Source organism: Cryptomeria japonica, chromosome 10, assembly GCF_030272615.1.
Source record: "Cryptomeria japonica chromosome 10, Sugi_1.0, whole genome shotgun sequence".
In the NCBI taxonomy this organism is placed as follows: domain Eukaryota; kingdom Viridiplantae; phylum Streptophyta; class Pinopsida; order Cupressales; family Cupressaceae; genus Cryptomeria; species Cryptomeria japonica.
Genome location: NC_081414.1, coordinates 125658767 through 125679860, shown reverse-complemented (window position 1 = coordinate 125679860; position 21094 = coordinate 125658767). Strand labels below are relative to the sequence as shown.

Here is a 21094-nt window from a genome sequence, read left to right as displayed (position 1 = left end):
GTCCCAATTGATTAAGGGAATTTTTTCTCCTCTTTATGACCTTCCCAAATGAATTTTTTTAGCATCCCATCTAGAGCAGTAGCCGCCCTGCTGGACAATCTCTAACAAGACATGAAATAAGTTGGGACAACCGAGAGTACCGACCTAATCATTTGTAATCTCCCGGCTTGAGTCAACCATTTATTTTTCCAAGAGGTTGATTTTGTTTGGCACTTGTTTATCACCTCTTCCCATATTTTAGTGTCCACTCTCCCAGCAAACAATGGCACCCCTAAATATTTAATAGGAAAACAACTTTGACCATAATCCAAGATGCTCTTGATCTTCAATTGTGTCCTTTTGTTTGAATTTAAAAAATATATCATTGATTTTTGTTTATTCATACTCTGACCAGAGCATTCCTCATAATCATCTAGCACCCTTTTTATTATCAAAGCTTCTCTTTTTGAAGCTTCTCCATATAATATTGTGTCATCCACAAACTGCGAATGTGACACAGGCTCCATATTCCCATTGATAGAAATACCTTTCCATGCCCCATGTCCAACTCTATATTTGATACTCCTTCCAAGTGCTTCTGCCATCAATACAAATAAGAATGGTGACAGCGGATCTCCTTGTCTTAACCCGTTAGTAGCTTGGAAAAAACCGCTAATAGTCCCGTTGACAATCATAAAGTAGTTCATAGATGAAACACAATGTTTTATAAAATCCAACCACCTTTGCTTAAAACCAAATGTTTTAAGAACCTCAAAACAAAAATTCCAAGAAACCCAATCATATGCTTTGCTCACATCTAGCTTAATGATCATACCTTTAGCTTTGGAATTATGCATTGAATGTATAGTCTCTGTTGCCATGATTATAGTTCCGTAATCTCTCGCCCCGAGGTGAAGCCATGCTGCTCCAACGATATGATCTTCATCAGAATTGGTTTGAGTCTATTCACCATCATCTTGGAAATGATTTTATATACAGAATTGCATAAGGATATGGGTCTGTAATCTGTCATTGAAGTGCAATCCCATTTCTTTGGAATAAGGGCAATGTTAGTATGGCTGATCTCTTTTACAAATCTTCCTTGTTTTCTAAAATTCTCCACCACTTTGAAGATGTCGTCGCCCATAAAACTCCAACATTTCTAGAAAAATTCTATTGTAATTCCATCTGGACCGGGGGCTTTGTTTGGATGCATATCAAACACTGCTTTTCTCACATCCTCTTTAGTAAAAGGACTCGACAAATATTTGTTATCCTCATCGGAGATCTCTTACTATATAACATCCACCATCTGAGCCGATTGAATATTTTTTCTCTCCATTGTCATTGCCCAATAATATTTTGAAATTATTAACTGCTATCTCTTCTATAGCCTCAAAGGAGGAAAGAAGATTGCCATTTTGGTCCATGACATAATCAATTCTATTTCTATCATGCATTATCTTGACTGACGCATGAAATAATTTTGTATTTGCGTCTCCTTCTTTGATCCAGAGTTCTCTGGATTATCTTTCTAGAATATTTCTTCTCTTAGTAAAACCTCTGCCAGCTCCTCCTTTAGCACTTGTTCTCTCATGAATGTGTCATTGGTTATTCCCCTCAAAATGGTGTCCAAATTTATTTGTAAAAGTGCTTCTTCAATTTGACTTTTTTCTTCGAAAATGTTTTTGAAGCAATCTCTATTCCACCTTTTGATTTTTTCCTTCATAAACTTCATTCCTTTTACAAAGCAAAAGCTAGGGGTACCCCTGAATTTATTACTTTCTTTCCACCACCATTCAAGATTGGACAGAAACTCCCCATCTCTCCATGACATACTTAGGAATTTGTAGCTGCACTTCCCCTTAGGTAGGCCTTCACTCAACTTTAGTTCCATAGGGAAATGATCGGATAGTGAAACAGGGAGAATGCATGCTTCCGCTTGGAAGGAAGACCCCATCCAATATTCTCCGATAAATTGCTTATCCAATCTTTCAGAAATATTTGCAAATTTTATTGTTCTATTGGTCCATGTGTATTGGCCATTTTTGGTCTTAACATCCACTAACTGATTTTGTTCTACAAAGTCTCTGAAATCATCCATCACCTTATTAGTCATTCTCAGACCCCCTTTTTTCTCATCCAAATCCAATAAGGCATTAAAATCTCCTGCCACAACAACCCTGTCACTGATTAAATCCTTAATCTTGTTTGTAAGAATATTCCATACCTTTGTCTTATCTGCAGTTTTGGATGGCCCATATACATTGATTAATGGAAACTCTAAATTCTCCCTTATGCTGTAAACATTACAAATCATCCAATTCTCTCCTTTCTTAGAGAGATTAACTTTCACACTATCTGGCTTCCATAAGATACCTAGCCCACCTGCAGAACCATTGGCCTCTTGAAAAACACCTTCCCAATCTCTACAATATTTTTAAAAACCTTCAGCGTTGTCTATGCTAAGTTTAGTTTCCTGCATCACTATGATTTCACTTGTGCTCCTACTTAACGCTCGTTTGACCAAGTGTCTTTTGTCAAGGGCCGAGAGGCCCCTAACATTCCAAGTAGTTATTTTCATGTCTCACCAAGGGAGACAGATCCACCCTTGGCATTTTTCATTAACTCAATGACACTCACTATCCCTTTCTCATTGGCTCTGGCCTCTCTTACTTGCCTATTGGTCCTCTATATACATGCATGTAATATTGGCATTAACTAGCCAAATAAAATTATGATTTATTGGCAAAAAGACTATCATCATTATAGTGGTAACTTAAAGCAAAGGTGGTGGTTTCCAAGGCAGAGCACATATCACAATGAAGACCTATTGAAAGTTCAAATGCCAGTCATGACCCAAAATGTGTGTTCTAGAAATATCCCCAAGTAGGATTAAGTAGATAGAATACATCAATTGACTGAGGAGATCTATCCAAGTTCAAACGCCATCCAAAGGCTGAAAAATGTGTTCTTTACAAATATCTCCAAGTAGAAGTAAGAGTGAATACCTCAATTTACTGATGATATTTGCAGTTAAATATCTCTCCTTGCCCTAATTTAGGGAAAATTAAAAAATAGTCATTCAATTAATCTCCAACTTTTGATTTTAATATACATTTGACCGGAATGTACACATAAAAAGATTTTACCCATGAATTACTATAAAGCTCTGAGGATGATACATTTTTGTTTTACTGTCCAAGTGAGAATTAAGGTGAAAAAATGAGATAAATTTACACAGCTTGGGCAATTGATTCATAAAAACATATCTTTTTAGAGTGGGTCAACCTTGCAATGAGAACCAGATTATACAAAAACTATAGCAGCAGCTTCAAGATTTGTTCAAAGTGGAGAAACAAACGATTTCATTAGCAACAACATTTTTCCCAAAATTTGGCATCAAATGTCTTCATTGTTATCTTTATGAACTTATTTTGTCTTCATTGTTATTGATGAAAGAAAAGTTTTCCAACAAATATTATCTCTGTTTTCTAATTCAAATGGCTATTCCTTCATGGAAATTTTGATAGGAAATGAACAATCCATAAATAGAAAATAAAACAAATCAACATGGAATCTGAAAGGCCATTTGACAATCATTGTGACCTTCAACAAAATATGTAAATGCTGATTTTAGTTTATACTATACAACCTAGATCCTAATATCAATTGAACTAAATTCTAAGTATAGAAAAGGTTGAAAATATTGGCATAATTCTTTACAGAATCCTAACATAAGAATCGAACAAAAAGGCCTACAACATTAAATCTGTTGAATTAAATTGTATTTCAAATGTCCCCACTAATATATTATTAATTATTAGTTCATTTTCCAACTTTCTAGTTCATAAATCTAAAACATAAAAATTGTGTTCACAGAACAACATGCTCAATAGTAGAATAAGATCTTCTTTAGTGTCAAATCCCCAAAAAATGTTGCATCGACAAACAACTTCAATTTCATAGCAGCGTCACATAAATAAATTCAAGCTCATAGCAACGCACAGAATAAGAAAGTCCATATGATTGATTGCATCCCTTTTAGATTGTTGGGTAGAAGCTTCTGTAGTAGTTGGGTATTAAGATTTTTCAAAAATGGAATTCAGGATTTAACCAAAACAATCTAGTATTTGTTTATATGGATCCATAGTGTCGCTGTATCTGACACTGCTCGGACAATTATTCAACTACTCAGTAAAAATTAACACAACCGGGTTATCTTCAAAGCCCAAGAACAACAAATATGAGAGTAATTATGAAGTGGGTGCTCATAATTGTTACTTGCTACAAAATTTTCTAATTCATTCAAGGACTACTATGGATTTGGATAATTTTGTGGGTGTAGGGTAGCATCCATCATGCCCAAGGGTGTGTATGGAAGAGTCACCAGAGGTTACTATTACACTTACTCTTTTCCTCAACATGAGAGCAGGGAGGAGTGTTGGACCTGTATGATCATTCCCATTACATTTTGGATATTTGACATTTAAACCTTTCCCCAACTGCAATTATGTTCTTTCTATATTTAATTATTGTCTTCTTATATTTTTAGAGCATCTTGAAGCACACCCAAATCAGGGTTTGAAATAGAGGATTCCTCGTTTCCTTCATAGCTCAATAGGATTCATTGTGAGACTAATTGTTGAGTACCCATATCATTAATAGGCATTTAAACATTATTTATATACCAAATAGACCCTAGATTTAGTGATTATATACATAGTTTCAGGGTTCAATAACCTTCCTTAAAATTCTACTTCCTAGATACCCATTTCATTGATGCACACATAAAAAATAAGAGTATATACACAGACTCTGAATCCAGTGAATATACTTAGTTTTCTTCAAGAGGTGATAGGGTTCTTTATAAAGCACGGTCTAATTTTTAAACTCTCATTTCATATATATACTGCAATTACTGCAAAATAACATAACGAATAGTGAGCAGAAGGTTACTAATTCAAGAGTTGAGCGCTGGGTAAAGCTTGGGCATCTATTTTTTGCTCAATTCTTGTCACTGCGAAATCCACTACTATAATTTATCTACAACGCTACTATTCGGATCCACTGTATATATTCCATTGCATCACAAGTGATAATGAATCACAAACCCTTTAATGTGCATGGGCAAGTAAAAGAATGAGAGGATTGTTCAACTTACCTAGAGTTGTAGGAATCAGGCCTGTGAACTTATTTGAATTCAAAGCCCTATCAAAAATAAATATTATTAGTAAACCTTCATATTTTTGTGTGTAATTCCTAAATTCGATTGGCAAGGTATCTCCTAGTGAAAATAGACAAGATTGCAATAATTTAAGACCAAATTCAACTCATGCAAGAATTGTGAATGAAAAGATGCATTTTTAGGGCAAATCCCTCTCAACCCACAAATTGTAAAGGCTAGAATCAGCCTGATGGCATGTAATTTTTATCTGGGTGTCCTGAAAATTTGAGGAAGAATAACAATTTGGGTGTGGAAAAATATCTGAATTCATTCTGCAAGTGAAAACGTTCCACAACCTTACATAAATTTGTCAAAAGAGGACATTAAATTTTCCATACAAATATTTTTACATGGATGAAGAAAAACAGAAAATAAATTTCCCAAAGGAGATTAGGATTTGAAATACTAAAAGTGACTCGTACAAAGATGTTTTTACATGAATAAAACAAAACAAAAAAAAAATTAAAATCTCCAGTCCCTTACTGATAAGAGAGGACCCTTCTTTCTTCTTTAGACTGTCGAATCAACGGAAATAACTGCATGATTCATTGCATAGACCTACTTCATTTTCAGCTGTTTGATCACCTGAAAGAAGCAAACAAACCCTATGATTTTCTCATTGTAAAAAATCAAATTAAACCCCTAAAATACAGTTTACAGTATATACATAACAAAAAAACCTACCAAATTCACCATCAATAGCTGGCGTCCTACAGTTTCACGGCTCAATAATAAATAAATGATATAATAAATAAATGATAAAACAACTAGAGATTTTTTTGTGAGCAGGTCTAGGCACTGCAAACAACACAACCACTCCTCATGTCGCATGTGAAACATAATTTTTTTAATAACATACATTCAGGAGGTTGCATGCAAAACATAGTTTCGTGCAAGGACACACGTCCAAAATTAAGCCAAACAACTACGAAGTCATTTGTCGCTCGTTAGGAAAATTGACTGGTCACCAGAAAGGAATAGTCATCGGATTGTCTTACACTTATGCGAGCAAAAGTCCCCACTAAAAGCCCATCGGCTTAAAAATAAATAAGCAAGAATAAACATTACATAAAATATGCAAGACAAATAATGCTTAAAACAAAAGAAAAGAGCAAATGAACACATATAAATTAAAAGATCTTAAAAACATAAGGTACATGAACAAAAACCATAGCTAAATAAAAAAATAAATTAGAGAAAAAACATTACTAAAATAGCTACAAGATAATTGATAAAAACAATTAGTTACAAAAGACATACAAAGACTAAAATTAAAAGAACAAATAAACTAAACAAATAGGGCAAAAATAATAGACAAAGGAAAATAAACAAATAAATTAAATAATACGACAAAAAATATAAAGAGAAAAAGATAAATAAGTACAGAAAAAATATGAGAGCAAGATGTTATAATAACACATAATCAAGCACAAGAACCAGAAGAAAGAAGAAAACAAACAGAGGAGGAGAAATATAAAACAGAACAATGTTCTGCTACAACAGAAAATAATTTTTGTTTATTGATAATCAAAAACAGATTACATTGCTTTTATTTATACAAGACTTGAGACCATCGATGGTGGGAGATCATGCAAGACTAATTATCTGTCTTAATAGTTTTTACGGTGGTAAAAGATCAAACAAGGAATTATCTGTCTTAACATCTTTTGTTGTTGATAATAGACTGTCAATTTTATTAGCGAATGTGCCTAGAGATTGTCTGGAGGAAATAACTGTAGTTAGGATTATAATCTCCAACATGTTTGACAATGAGTTTCTCCTTTTATTTTAGAAATCGAACTTACTTCGACCAAATCAATTACCTACTCCTCTCACTGTCTAGGCTGAAGATTTCAGCCTTGTTTGACATCGGGTTTCTCTTTTTATACCTATTCTCCTTTGTGACTGAATCTTTTTATACCTATTCAGATGGAACCCATGGTGCTTGGCATCACCTCATTATCTTTAGTTGCGATCAATGCTCAAGGTGAAGGAAGGTTTCCTTAGGAAGAATTCTTGATTGCTTCTCCACTTTCCTATTTTCTGTATTCTTGAGTCCGCTACTTTTCTATTTTTTTGTATTCTTGACGACTCCTTCACTCTTGTATTTTCTATCTTTTGGAAGGGAGTTTTTTCCCACAAGGTTTTCCCCTTTTTTCTGTTTGTGAGAGATTGTACATGGGTACCTCATCATACCTTGTTGTCAAGACCCATATTTTGCATCTTTGCATTGGTTTTTTCCACCCCTAAGTTGCACTTTAAGGAGGGTTTTTGGTGTGAATAAGGTATTTTACCTAACAAATTTATTAGTAGGTACTATTTACATGTCAAGTTCACTTAGGTCATAGGAATCTTTTCTTGAAGTCTTAGAACTGTCTAGATAAATGAACTATCTTATCTTATCTTATTTAATTCTTGAGTCCTATGCATAAATAATATTTGTGTTATTTAGTTGTCTCATATTATAGGATTAAGACACATGTGTCATGATGTTGTCTAATCTTATCCTTCACCTTGTCTATATAAGAAAGGATTCTCTTGCATCTTGTATCATATTGTATTCTTGATTTGGTGGAATGACATCTTTTGTTTTTGCTTCTCTCTTGTTTTTAGCAGGTTATTTGGTGTTGAAGATTGCAGATCTTCAGTGCTCACTTCAACACATGTAGATTACAAACTCTAAGAATAGGTCCATGCAAATTGTACTATTAAAAAGGTATATTTTAAACTCTTTCACTTGACTATAATTCTTCCCATGCGATGTGGGAGAAATTATTGAATACTCCAGTATCCCCCACCCCAAATTTCACCATTAAATTATTTAGTACTAAACTAGCTATGTTTGCTATCTTTCTCTCAACAACATCAATGCCTAACTTATTTCCTTCTTCTGACTTCTATGAGCTTCTCTCCTACCATGGTTTCTGTGTAGTGATCTCCTTTTATGACTTCTTAAAGGGTCCACACTTTCTTCCCCCTACATGAGGGACTTAATTTCTTTTAACAAAACATTAAGGCCTTTTATAAGGCTAAGAATTATAGTCTTGTAGTAGTTAAAAATAGATTTTTTAAAACATTAAATTTGCATGTCTTTTTTTAAAGAGTTTGAAATCTACATGTAGTATGCATGATAAGTTTATATATTAATTTTTGTATTTCAAAGCCTTTGTATAGAGATGTATTATGTAGTTCTTTCATTGTCTTGATCTCTAATTAGATGATCATTTTATATAATCAATTGAATCAATATAAAAACTATTTGTGTGAAATCATTGATGTACCAATTTGTGTAATTTTTAGTTTCTTCAAATTGAAATTCTCATATCAAATGTTCATGTTGGAAGCATAATCACACATTGAAGACAATCTGCAATCCTTGCTTTAATGTTAATTTAAAATTAATTTTAATTCTCTTCTTTCTAAATTATTTAGATGACCTCTTTTCGATAAACCTACTCCTAATTTCCATCCAAATATCCACCTAGTGGTTATATTTTTAATGGAAAAAAGAGTATTAAATCTCTTATAATTTTGGTGTCTTTAACTTCAATGGTTGAAACTTTGTGAATGTTTTCCTCCTAAAAGATAATTTTGGGTTTAGATATATTTTTTAATAATATGGTAATTTATTTTAAATTTATATAATTTTTTAAATAATGATATTAGTAAGTATGTCTTAAATTTTAATTTATATTCTAATAAGTATATTTTTAATATCTATATGTTATAATTAAAAATATTATCGTAAATGGTTTGACTTAATATATGTAATTAGTGCAATCAATAATGAAGCACAATATTTTCATATAAGAAATAAGTATATTCCATATTTATCATTTTCTTGGCACTTAATTCATTATTTAAGAGTTGAATGTCAATTTTTATCTTTAATTTTGAAGAAGAATATATGAGATGGTCCTCCTTATTTATAGTCAATTTTTTGATATTTTTTCTCTATATTGACATTCTCTATCATTAAGAGTATGCTATCCAACCTATTAACCTTTCCTTCTATATTATAAAATTTAAAATATCATCCTCTAGTTTATTAAAAAATATGAAATTGTCACTTTTGATAGAGAAACAAAAACAATTGTCATAATCAAAGGAAAAATTATGACATACACAAAACTAGTGAAAATTTCAGATTAGGTTTTCTACTTCAAGTCTTCTCCAATATGCTCTTGACCATCTTGGACATCCATACCACACTAAACTATGATGAAATTTTGGTTCCACAATGCTTTCACAATTTTCTCAATTAAAGTATATCTTCTTAACTCCAATGGTTCAACACTTCTAGCCTAATTTTTAGATCACTATGTATACCTAGATTGTGTTTTACTTGAAACCTCAGTACTACTTGACTTGTTGTCAAGTGGAAGAATCTACGTTGTCTCTACATTATAGTCAAGCCACATGCACTAGTTCAATGATAATTTAAAAAAATTGAAGACATGCCAAGTAGAATGCAATTTTTTTATGTAGATCTATTTGTATGTATGTACATGTTGATAGACTGAATGATCTCTATAATCAAATGATAATGTTATATCCTAATAGATGGATGAACAAAAGACCCATGACTTTGTCCTTTTGAACAACACCATAGCATCTATTTTTGAATATTTTGCACTTGAATTGGCAGATAACAACTGGTTGGAATCAATTTTTATTGGTTCCATGATTAATTTTAAAAAAAAAAAATAGAGATGAAGAGTGCCCTAATAGTATTAATCCATGAATAACACCAACCAAACAATCTTATCCCAAAATTGGTAAAAATATTAAGTTCAAATTATTGAAATATGAAAACATAAATTAAAATCAAATTCAGCTTAAAAGCCAAGTCTTATACAAGAATATACAAATCACACACTAAAAAATACCAAAACAAATAAAAACTAGTGAAGATACACTCTCCACCTTTGCATTCATGCACACAACCCTCCATACTAACATATATTTCACAATATAGATTTAACCTATCATAAAACTATTGAGATTTTTTTTCTAAAATCTTAATTATCAAACAAAATTAACTTCTCATTGATGGAAATAGAGTACTACCAAGAAGAAACAAATATTTTGAAGAAATATTTGGGAAGACATTTAATCACTTGAATTCCTCTTAAATATAATTAAGAGGCATGAATTAAAATGATTTTTACTTGATTATATCTTTTTAGGTATGAGTTTGTTTAGGTGCAAGAATCATTTTTTATTAGGGAAAAAGCGGGTTTTATAGGGATACGAAACCATAGAGTAATAGTCTAAAATAAAATAAATAGTCAAAGTTCACCATAACAAAAAAGCTATCAAACATACAAAAGGACAACATACCAAACAAAAAGGAAGCAAAAGCTAAAACCGGATAAAAATTAACCTAAAGACTTTAAAGTCTCAGCTATCTCAGTTTCCAAAGTGTTCATCTCTTGGGCCGCCTTTTTCAAGTCCTGTAGCTCCTGATTAGAGGACTCCACCTTTCTCTTCAGGTTGGCTTTGGTTCTCTTGGAGGGACATTACTCCTCTTTCTGGCCTTTTTCTTTGTTAGCATCGAGGTCCATGATCAGGGAGCCCTACTGGGACTTATCCAGCTTATCCACCAATGTATTCATAGTGGCCGCAGTGTTTTTGACAATCTTGTGGCTTTGTTTCATAATAGAATTCATAGTTTCCCTGATTTTACCAACTTCTCCTTCATGCTGCATGGTTTTTTTCTCATTTTATTTTTTCATCTTTTCCATAAGTTCCACGATTCTTTGTAGACATTCAACCATGGAAAGCTTCTCTTCCTCGGTCCAAGCTACCTCTTCACCCTTCTGAGGCTGCCCTTTTTCGATTAGGTCATCTAGTTTTCTAGCAACCACCTTGTTCTTTAGGTCAATGTCTTTAATTTCATGAAAGACCCATTTAAAAATCCTAAAGAGGTCCACTGCACCATTTTTTACGATTGCCAAGACATCATCCGAACATTCTCTGTCCGGTTTAAAGTAATGGTCATCTGGTTTAAGGTCTTTGGGAAATCTAGGCCTATTCTCTTTGTCATTGGCAGGGTGAGAAGATTGGGATCCATCAGGGGGATTAGAGGTATCAAAGGAGTTTTCTGACGAGTCCTCGCGCCCATCTCATTTTGGAATTTCTTAACGCCCCCCTATGAAAGATGCCATCAGACGAAATACCCTTCCCCCTCGCGTCCACCTAAATATTCTTTCTTGGGTCAGACTCTTTCTTCTCCTCCTTTCCTTGCTTATCGCTCGGTCCCTACATTGATTCCACCTGCAATTCCCCAGATCCTGCATCACCACAACCAATTCCACTGTTCAAAATTTCAAAAACCCGATTCTCTTGCCCATTCACCTGCTTCTCCCACTCCATCCTTGATGCTAGGTGCAAGAATCATTACTTCCTCAAGTAGCATAAATTAGAAAAATAGAGAGGTTATTTTTGAATTGTTAAAGGATTAATGAAGAATTTATCATATCCATGAAACAAGCAGTGTTTTACGAAATACATACAAATTTTAAAGACTTAAAAATACAATTTATGAATTTTAAGAGCACAAATTGAATAGCAATGATAAAAATGTTATTTGACATAAATTGGTCATTAGGAAATACCATCGAGGATCTATACATGGAAAACTCGGTAAAGGGAAAAACCACGGTGGGAAGCCTACCCACAGTCAGATAATACTTCTGTAGTAAGTATGTGATTACAAATTGAGGGGCCTGCACTTGCAGGAAGGCCAATAGCCTAGAGCACACTGCTCATTACAAAAGGAGTCTCACTGACTACATAAAAATCCAGACTACAATTTGGAAGAAGGATGAACTGCAATGATAGCATCTCCTATGCCTGAACATAGTTCTGGTTAAGCTCAATATTAGAGGACTTAATCCTCTTACATAAACCCAAATCGATCACCAATGATAGACCAAATCCTCTACATGAATGATTATTACACTATTCTCTCCTTACATATCCATACATGATCTACAATGAGATCTTACATCATATATATAAAAACCCTCGACCATAAACAATCAAGTCGGGCACCAGACAATAAAGAAATTACTTAATTATAAAACATGTCGGCCTAAGACCAAAAAAATAATATCCAACCCATAAGACATCCCAGAAACACATCGAGAAGACCAAACAACATATTACATTAAGTTGGTCCATAACCGAGATAGTATAACCTGGAATAGAATAGGTTTGGTACCAAATGAAATGATCCCAATCAACCAAGTATTGAACATGATCACCATCAGCATTCTGAATCTCTACTAGGAGCTGCACCAACACCACTTATGCATAACATCAAAGATCTTCATCAAATCTCTACCAGTGAAACCCTCACTGGATCAACAAACCAAGCTTACCAACATATAGGATAGCATCTGATCACCAAATCAAAACCAACTAACTGAACATGTATCTGGGTAGCATGAATAGCAGATATAATTCAATTCCAAAAGCCAAAGAATACCAGAGTATACCAAATCATCATGATCTAATCCAACTAGAAACCAAACAACTTACCGGGACCAAAAGGATACCGGTAAAGTAGCCAAAAAAACTATTGTTGACATCAATGACAAAACATAAATGCAACACATAATCAATTCCTCCAAAAGGCCAACAAGCTCCCCCTTTAGCATTGATGGTAACACTAGATTTGAAAAATATCCAAGTGCCAACAAAAGCCAAACAAATCTCCCACACAAGAATATAGCAATGAAGTTCTGATCCATACTCTCCCTGTAGATGATATCTCAGATATCGCAGTTAAGTTCTATGAATTTATCCCCCTAATGTATATATCCCTTAAGTTTTTCACATGAATATCTCTCCCCCTTTGACATCAATGCTAGAAATCTAACATAGATATCAAATAAAAAACAAAAACCATTGAATCACAAAACTAACTACTCTCCCTGAGTAGTAGCATCACCACATCAATCCAAAATGAATAATATATATGATAATAGGCAAAGGTTTAGTGAAGATGTCTGCAATCTTCTCTTTAGTGTTCACATAAACCAATCTAACTTCGTTTTCTTCCACCTTCTCCTTCAAAAAGTTATACTTGATAGATATGTGCTTTGTCTTAGAGTGAAATACTGGATTATTTGATATGTCTGTAGCAACAGAGTTATCACAGTGAATAACTATCGGCCCATTGCAATGTACTTTTATGTCCTTCAACATTTGCTTCATCAATAAAACTTGTGTACAGTTAGTAGCAGCAACAACATACTCAAATTCAACAGTAGATAAAGAAGTATTGTTTCTTGCTGATCCATGAAATAAGTTTCTTTCCAAGAAAGAAAGCTCCACTGGAAGTACTTTTCCGGTCATCAACATCACTTGCCTAATCTGCATCTGTATATGCACTAAAAGTAAAGTCATCATCTTTAGGGTACCACAAACCATATTCAGATGTACCTTGTAAGTATCTAAAAATTCTTTTCACCGCACTCTCATGATTTTCTCTAGGATCGCTTTGATATCTTGATGCAATGCAAACAACATTCATTATATTAGGCCTAGTCTAAGTCAAATATAGCAAACCTCCAATCATAGAATTGTATCTTGTAGGATTTACCGGTGCAAATTCATCTTTCCTTGTCAATTTCTCACTTATAACCATAGGAGTACTTACCAGTGTCTTCTAGTTTTGATCTTCATTTGCAGTACCGGATCTTTGACCTTGTTCAAATCCAAGTCCACTGGAATCTCCATTTTGTCTTTGGCTTTTCAACAATTCATCAAGTTGTGCTTTTCACTAACCTTGAATTTGTCCTTGTACTCACATGCAATAGCTAGATCATTTCTTAGAATTATCATTTGTCTTTCAAGTTCTTGTTCATTTCTTTGGGATTGCACTAATTCTATTCTCAACATATCATTTTCATGAGCCAACCAGATGCATTCTTCAGATCTGTCTTTCAAATATATCCCAAGTTTTTCTTCATTCATCTTCCAGTCTTCAATCTCCTTTGACATCATCATAGTTAGGGTTTTCATTTCATTCCTCATGACCATATTCTACTGATTCAACTTCTGACATTTTTCATTAAGGGCATCTTTCTCTTCATTATCCTGATTTTCTAGAAGTTACTTCCTCCTAGCTTGAATAGATGACAACCTCTCCTGTAGGATAAGAATGAATTCCTTGGAAGAAGTCAATTCATCTTGCAGCTTCAGGTTCTTCATCCTTTCAACAACATAATATTCAAGTGCTACCTCAAGTTGCTTCTCCATACTTGTATCCATGGATTCCAAATTTGGGATCTTCCTCAAGCTGTTAGACTTCCTCTGAGGCACAAGGCTTTGATACCAATTGTTAGACAATTCAAATAACCAAAAGACCACTAAGAGGGGGGGGGAATCAGTTTTCACCAGATTACCGGAACCTTAAGCAATTAAAACTTAATACCAAAACCCAAAAGATCAATACTGGAATGCATAAACTAATTACCAAAATAGCAAATATACCAATTAAGCACAAGCAATAATTAGAGAATAAATACCATCCACATGACACCAAGATTTGTATGTGGAAAACCCGGTAAAGGGAAAAACCATGGTGGGAAGCCTACACACAGTTAGATAATACTTTTGCAGTAAGTATGTGATTACAAATTGAGGGGCCTGCACTTGCAGGAAGGCCAACAACCAAGAGCACACTACTTATTATAAAAGGAGTCTCACTGACTACATAAAAATCCAGACTACAATCCGGAAGAAGGAATAAAGTGCAATGATAGAATCTGCTATGCCTGAACACAATTTCAGTTAATCTCAATACCGAAGTACTTAATACTCTTACATAAACCCAACTCAATCACCAATGATCTACCAAATCCTCTGCATGAATGATTATTACATTATTCGCTCCTTACATATCTATACATGATCTATAATGAGATCTTACACCATATATATACAAACAATCGACCATAAACAATCAGGTCGACCACCGGACAATAAAGAAATTACATAATTACAAAACATGTCGTCCTGAGACCAAACAAATAATATCCAACCCATAAGACATCCCAGAAACACATCGAGAAGACCAAACAACATGTTACATTAAGCCGGTCCATAACTTAGATAGTATAACCTGGAATAGAATAGGTCCAGTACCAAATGCAATGATCCTAATCAACCAAGTCTCAAACATGATCACCATCAGCATCCTGAATTTTTACTAGAAGCCACACCAACAACACTTATGCATAACATCAAATATCTTCATCAAATATCTGTCGGTGAAACCCTCACAGGATCAACAAACTTGACTTACTAGCATACACGATAGCATCTGATCACCAAATCAAAATCAACTAATTGGACATGTATTTGAGTAGAAGATCTAAGCCAATTCCAAAAGCCAAAGCATACCGAAGTATACTCGATCGTCATGATCTAATCCAACTAGAAACTAGACAACTTACCGAGACCAAAAGGTTATCGGTAAAGTAGCCAAAATAGCTAGTGTTGACATCAATGACAAAACATCAATACAATACATAATCAATTCCTCCAAATGGCCAATAGTTAAAACCTCACAAGGATTCAAATGAATCTCCAAAGAAAGGTAGCTCTATTACAAACCTCTTAAAGAGAGTCTTGAGTATTTTTTTTTAGAAAGATCAAAATAATACACTTATGTCTAGCAATGCCTCATCCCCCCGCAAACAAATTGACTCTCCAGTGGCATCTGTCCCTACACCTTTCAAAGTTTCACAAGAACATTCCATATCATCCTCATCAAATAATACACCCAAGGATGAAATTATCCAAGGGCTATCCACAATTGATTGCTAAGATAATCCAATTCATGATGTACATCCTTGTCATGTTTTAGAAATACTAGACCCAATGCCACCATGCACTTTATTGCCATTACCTATTTTAGAGGACCCGATTCAAAGTCCCTCTTCTTCAAGTTCAAGCATTGATTCCTTGCTAGAATCCACCACACATGTTCAAAGTGAATCTCCTTCATGCCAAAACATTGATTCCTTGTCAAAATACCCCATGCATGTTCAAAGTCCAACCCCATGTCAAGAGGATGATTTCGAGCACAAGAAAATGAGTCCTGAAATAAATCAAGATCAAGATCCTAAAACCTTATCATTCCTTCCAATTGTTGACCAGGATCCCATCTTCTTGGACACTCATGATGATTCCCCCATTCCTGTCCATCCCATCCAAGGTCCCATTGACATTCCACTCCCTGAGAAAGATCAAGATATCCCCTCCATCATTCTTAAGGATCCTATTGAATGTCGAGAGAAGGGAACCTTTAAAGAGGAATCAAATGATCTTCTTCCTTGTCAAGATCAGATTGTCCCTTCACTTCCACAATATCCTATCATCCCTTTAAATCCTTCAAAAGACCCTATTTTTCCTTTCAATTCTCTACAAGATACTTTTGTTCCTCCTTCTCCATGTCACAATCCTCTATATACACTCCAAGATCTCATTTCCTTTGATGATCCCATTATTCCTCCCATTCCATCTCATGAAGAGCCTATCATTGATCCATGTCCACCACATGATCCTAATCCCCCTCTTGATACCAATCCTTCTCATGATTTGAAAATGTTTCTGCAAGATGTTCATGAACCCCCTACATGCACAATGGGTTCCTTCAATCCAGTCCAGTCCGATCCACTCCATGATCCCATCATTTCTTCCTTACCACATCCACCTCAAAATGGACTCACATCTTCCTCCCAAAGAAAAGAGTATCCTACGGGTCAAAACTTTTATGAATAAAAAGGGGTAGATGTTCAAAAGAAAGAACCCCTCCATATAAAACAAAATGTTAATGGTCATAGCTACACAACTCACTCTCAAGATGTTGGTATCCCTACAAAGTCTAAATCCAAACATATTCCTTCCCTATCATCTCTTCCATCCATTTTAGGTTCTTATATCCCTCCATCTCCTATGCGGGATCTGTAAAGGCAAACATCTTTGAGAACCTTTTACCCATCCAAAAGATCTCCATTTCAATCCTATCCGTTCATGCATTCCTTTCCCTTTCCAAGCAATTTGGATGACAAACATAAAAGTTATAAGTGCAACAATCCACGTACAGTCAAGGATCAACATGTCCAATCTAATCGACATGTCAAAACAAAGAAAAATATGATCCAAAAAGAATAAGAAAAATTCAAAAGGCCACAAAGGCCTATTGAGAAAAAGAAAGAAAATTCAAAAGCTATATGGGTTCCAAAGACACTTGCACAAGCAATGCGTTCTAAGGAACTACAAAAGAATGAGAAATAAAAAACCATGTGGATCCCTAAGTGGCTGCTTGATGCACATAAGCCTAAAGAAGAATATAGATAAAATTATTATTCCTCCATCCAAACCTCTTAACTCTATTCCTCTACCACCTCCTTCATCCATTTTGGGTCCTTATGCCCCAAAATCCTTAGCCTTTCCTGCATCCAAATCTCAAAATCTACAATTCACTTCTATTCCATCAGTCCACCATCCCTCAAGGTGTGTGCCAATACTAATCTTTCCAGAATTTACATAAGCTCAAGCCCAATTCTTCCAATACGCTATCCATTAGCCAACACCTCTTTTTAGTCCTTTCATCCATTCTATCCAATCCTTGGACTGAACCCTTAGTCCCATCTCATATCCATGTCATTATCCTACCAACGTCTTTGAGCATATTTTTAATAGTCATGGTCCATTTTTCAAGGGTACTATCCAGACAACAAGATGCTTGAGTCCTTCTTCCATCCTTGATCAATTGCCCATTTTCTTCCAAAAAGTCAAAAATGCAAAAAAATTGAAAAATTTAACATACAAAAAAAGAAAAAAAATCTAGAAAAAAAGAAGAGAAAAGAGTAAAGAAAAATAATTCATCCTCTGGTGAAAACCTAGCAAACAGGTGCCTTAGGCAAGTACCATTATGAAAACCTGGCAAACATGCATCATGCCTAATTTATGAACATCTTGCACACCACATTTAGGGGCAGGTTTCCTCCTTCATATCCTATTGCCCTTCATTATCCTATCATACCTGTGTCATACCCCTTCCTTGTCCTATCATCCCTCATGTCCATTTCCCCTTTTCCACCTTTGATGTTGACACAGCTGAGGATCTTCATGAGTGTTATGCATCCTATTAGCAGCTTTCAGTCTATCACAAGTTTTGGTCTTTATCCATTCGCTTATCACTACCTTTCATCCATATTACTTGGCTTATTGCAACCTTTAGCCCATATTCCCTATCCTATTCATGTCCCTTATCCATTCTTGATTTTGCTTGTCCTATCCATATCCTATGACTATCCATACACTCTTTTTTGTCCCTTGATCTTGATTTGACATAAGGACGTAAAATGCAAACATGGTTTCAAAAACTGACATGTCCCTCATTCTATGCCATTGCCTTACATTGTCATATCCAGTCCCTTATCCCATTGTGCAATAGCCCTTGGACTTGAATCTTCTTTGTCTCCATAATAAATGGCCTTTGTCTTCCCTCTATCCACCAACATTTTAGCAAGTTTTTTTTATCCATTTGTCATATTCCTTGCCTTGCAAGAGACTAAGGGCAAATTACTGCCAAAGTCTTAAAAAATCCTTAAAAATCAAACAATGTCTTGAAAAAAATCACTAAAAATCAAATAAAATCCTAAAAAAAAATCCATAAAAATCAAATAAGATCTTGAAAAAATCAATAAAAAATTGAAAAATGACCTGAAATAATCCCAAAAAAATTCATAAAATGTCTTGAAAAAATCACTAAAAATACAAAATATCCTGAAATAATTACAAAAAAATTGTAAAATGTCTTGAAAAAAGCACAAAAATTTAAAGCATTCAAAAACCCTAAAAATTTGAAAACATGAAAAAATCCAAAAATAAATGTTTTTGTTTCATTTCACCAATAAAGTGTCCCTTTTGTACATAGATAGATATCTACGTAGACATTAGACATAAAACACATAAAACATTGCGCTTCGCAAATCATGCATCAACAGATGAACTGATCAACCAACCAATCATTCAAACTGATCAAACTTGTCCTATCAATCAACAATATCAACATTATCGGTCCTTTGTCAACATTATCATGGGTCTTATACAGGGTGTGGTATACTCGAAACCAGACTATGTCCTGTCTTAGACGGGGTACTACGTTCCTTGAAACCAAGCAACATGATTGTCCTTCTACTACAACATTATCACCTTTTGGCAATGAAGATCAGAATGTTTGTTTGACTTGCTTGGATTTGTGAGTCTTATCTTTCATTGATTTATCTTTGATCATGTTCCTATGTCACTCGATGATGTCACTGAGTGATTTAGAGTGGTTAGGATGGTTCATGATCGTTTTTGTTTTTGTCTTTTCTGTTTGTAGAGTGTTTCATAAATTTTTGGGGCACGTATGTCTTCAGTGTCTGTGATAAGTACATTCGCTTTTTGAATGCTGCACATACCTCGACCTTTGACACACATATTTTCTTAGGCAGTTTTTGACTCATTCCTTATCTACAATGTGTTTGTTTTACGCAAAGGGATTGCATTATCACTTTGGCCTTCAATGCCATGATGCGCTACATCCGTTTTGCATTATTAAATAAAGGTTATCACCTACTCTTTGTGCATTTGTGAAAGCAAGATTTTTCTTCACCACTAACTCTTCTCCATCTAATTTTCTCTAACTAACATTTCTTCTATCAATCATTGTAGTCATATTGGTTTAGTCTTGGTATTATTTTCGATAACTTGGCCTCTTTTCTGGATTTTTCCGACCAATTCCTCGAGGGGGCATCCATATATGTTGTCATTGTTTGGGGCATATTTCTTGATTGTTCTTTGAAACAACTCTCATGATCACATTGTCTCAAAGAGGGGCAAAATGCAGGCATCTAAGAATGGTCAACGCTTGCGGTGTCATACTTTAACATGTCCGCGTGACCTTATTTTAGGGTTTTCGCATCCTATTAATATTTCTTCTATGCCGTATACTTGATCTTTATTATTTGTCAACATTTTGTCATTCTTATGCTTTCCTTGCATTTGTCGCATTTTCAATTAGGTCTTGTCAACATTATCATTATCAATTGCGACCTTTGATCATTATCAATATTATCATGTCAATTGGACATCATCAACCCTTCTCAATGTTGAATTAGGGTTTTGTCCTTATCAATCATCAATTTATCAATCTCTTATCAATTTGGATCGATTAGTCATTATTCCTCATCAATTGGCGTCTATCAATTTCATCCTTGTCAATCTTGATCAATGATAATTGATTTTTATCAATCAACATCGAGACTTTATCATTTATCCAATTTTAATCATTAAATCATGATCAAATCAACCATATATCAATTATCTTTTGTCATGACCTAATTATCATCCTTGCATTTCTAATTCATCTCCTAGGGTTATGTGATGAAATCATTTAATCCTATTTGTCATTTTCCCTGTAGGTTAAATAATTTTTTCATTTATCCTAAGTCTTCTTGTCACAATTAAATATTTATTTAATTGGCTGATTAATTCCCCCTCTTTTGTGAATTAATTAATGAATGAAAACTTATTAATTAATTCACCTAATTTTCTAATTTCCTAATTTCTAATTTCATCACTTTCTAATTTCCTAATTTCAAATTCATCATTTCCACCTAATTTCCAACTCATTATCTCTCTCAAGCGGCTCCTATTTTTGTGCTTTAATTTGGAAGCATGTTTCCTTATTCGTCATGAGTTTGGATATGGCATATTATCCTAACATTAGATTTGATGGGTAGTCTTATCCTTTGGCAGGGAAAGTGTGCAATAACATTTCTTTCTAAATCTGTTTTTTCCCATTTTTGAATC

At 34.2% G+C, this 21094-nt stretch overlaps 1 protein-coding gene across 1 annotated transcript; it reads right to left on the bottom strand.

Moving 5' to 3' along the window:
• Nucleotides 1–1513: 1513 nt before the first annotated feature.
• LOC131858814 (uncharacterized) lies at nt 1514–11584 on the bottom strand. The gene is made up of 2 exons (XM_059212263.1): nt 11475–11584; nt 1514–2408 (listed from the first exon to the last, which is right to left on the bottom strand). Exons 1-2 carry the CDS (start codon nt 11582–11584, stop codon nt 1514–1516), a joined length of 1005 nt encoding a protein of 334 aa, XP_059068246.1.
• Between the last annotated feature and the right edge of the window lie 9510 nt (nt 11585–21094).

Excerpts from the sequence above, each read along its gene's own strand:
- LOC131858814 (XM_059212263.1), bottom strand. The coding sequence starts at position 11,584 with ATGGAGTGGGAGAAGCAGGTGAATGGGCAAGAGAATCGGGTTTTTGAA. Across the intron at positions 2,409-11,474 it reads GAATTGCAGGTGGAATCAAT|AGATTGGGAAGGTGTTTTTC; the intron begins GTAGGGACCGAG and ends AAAATATTGTAG.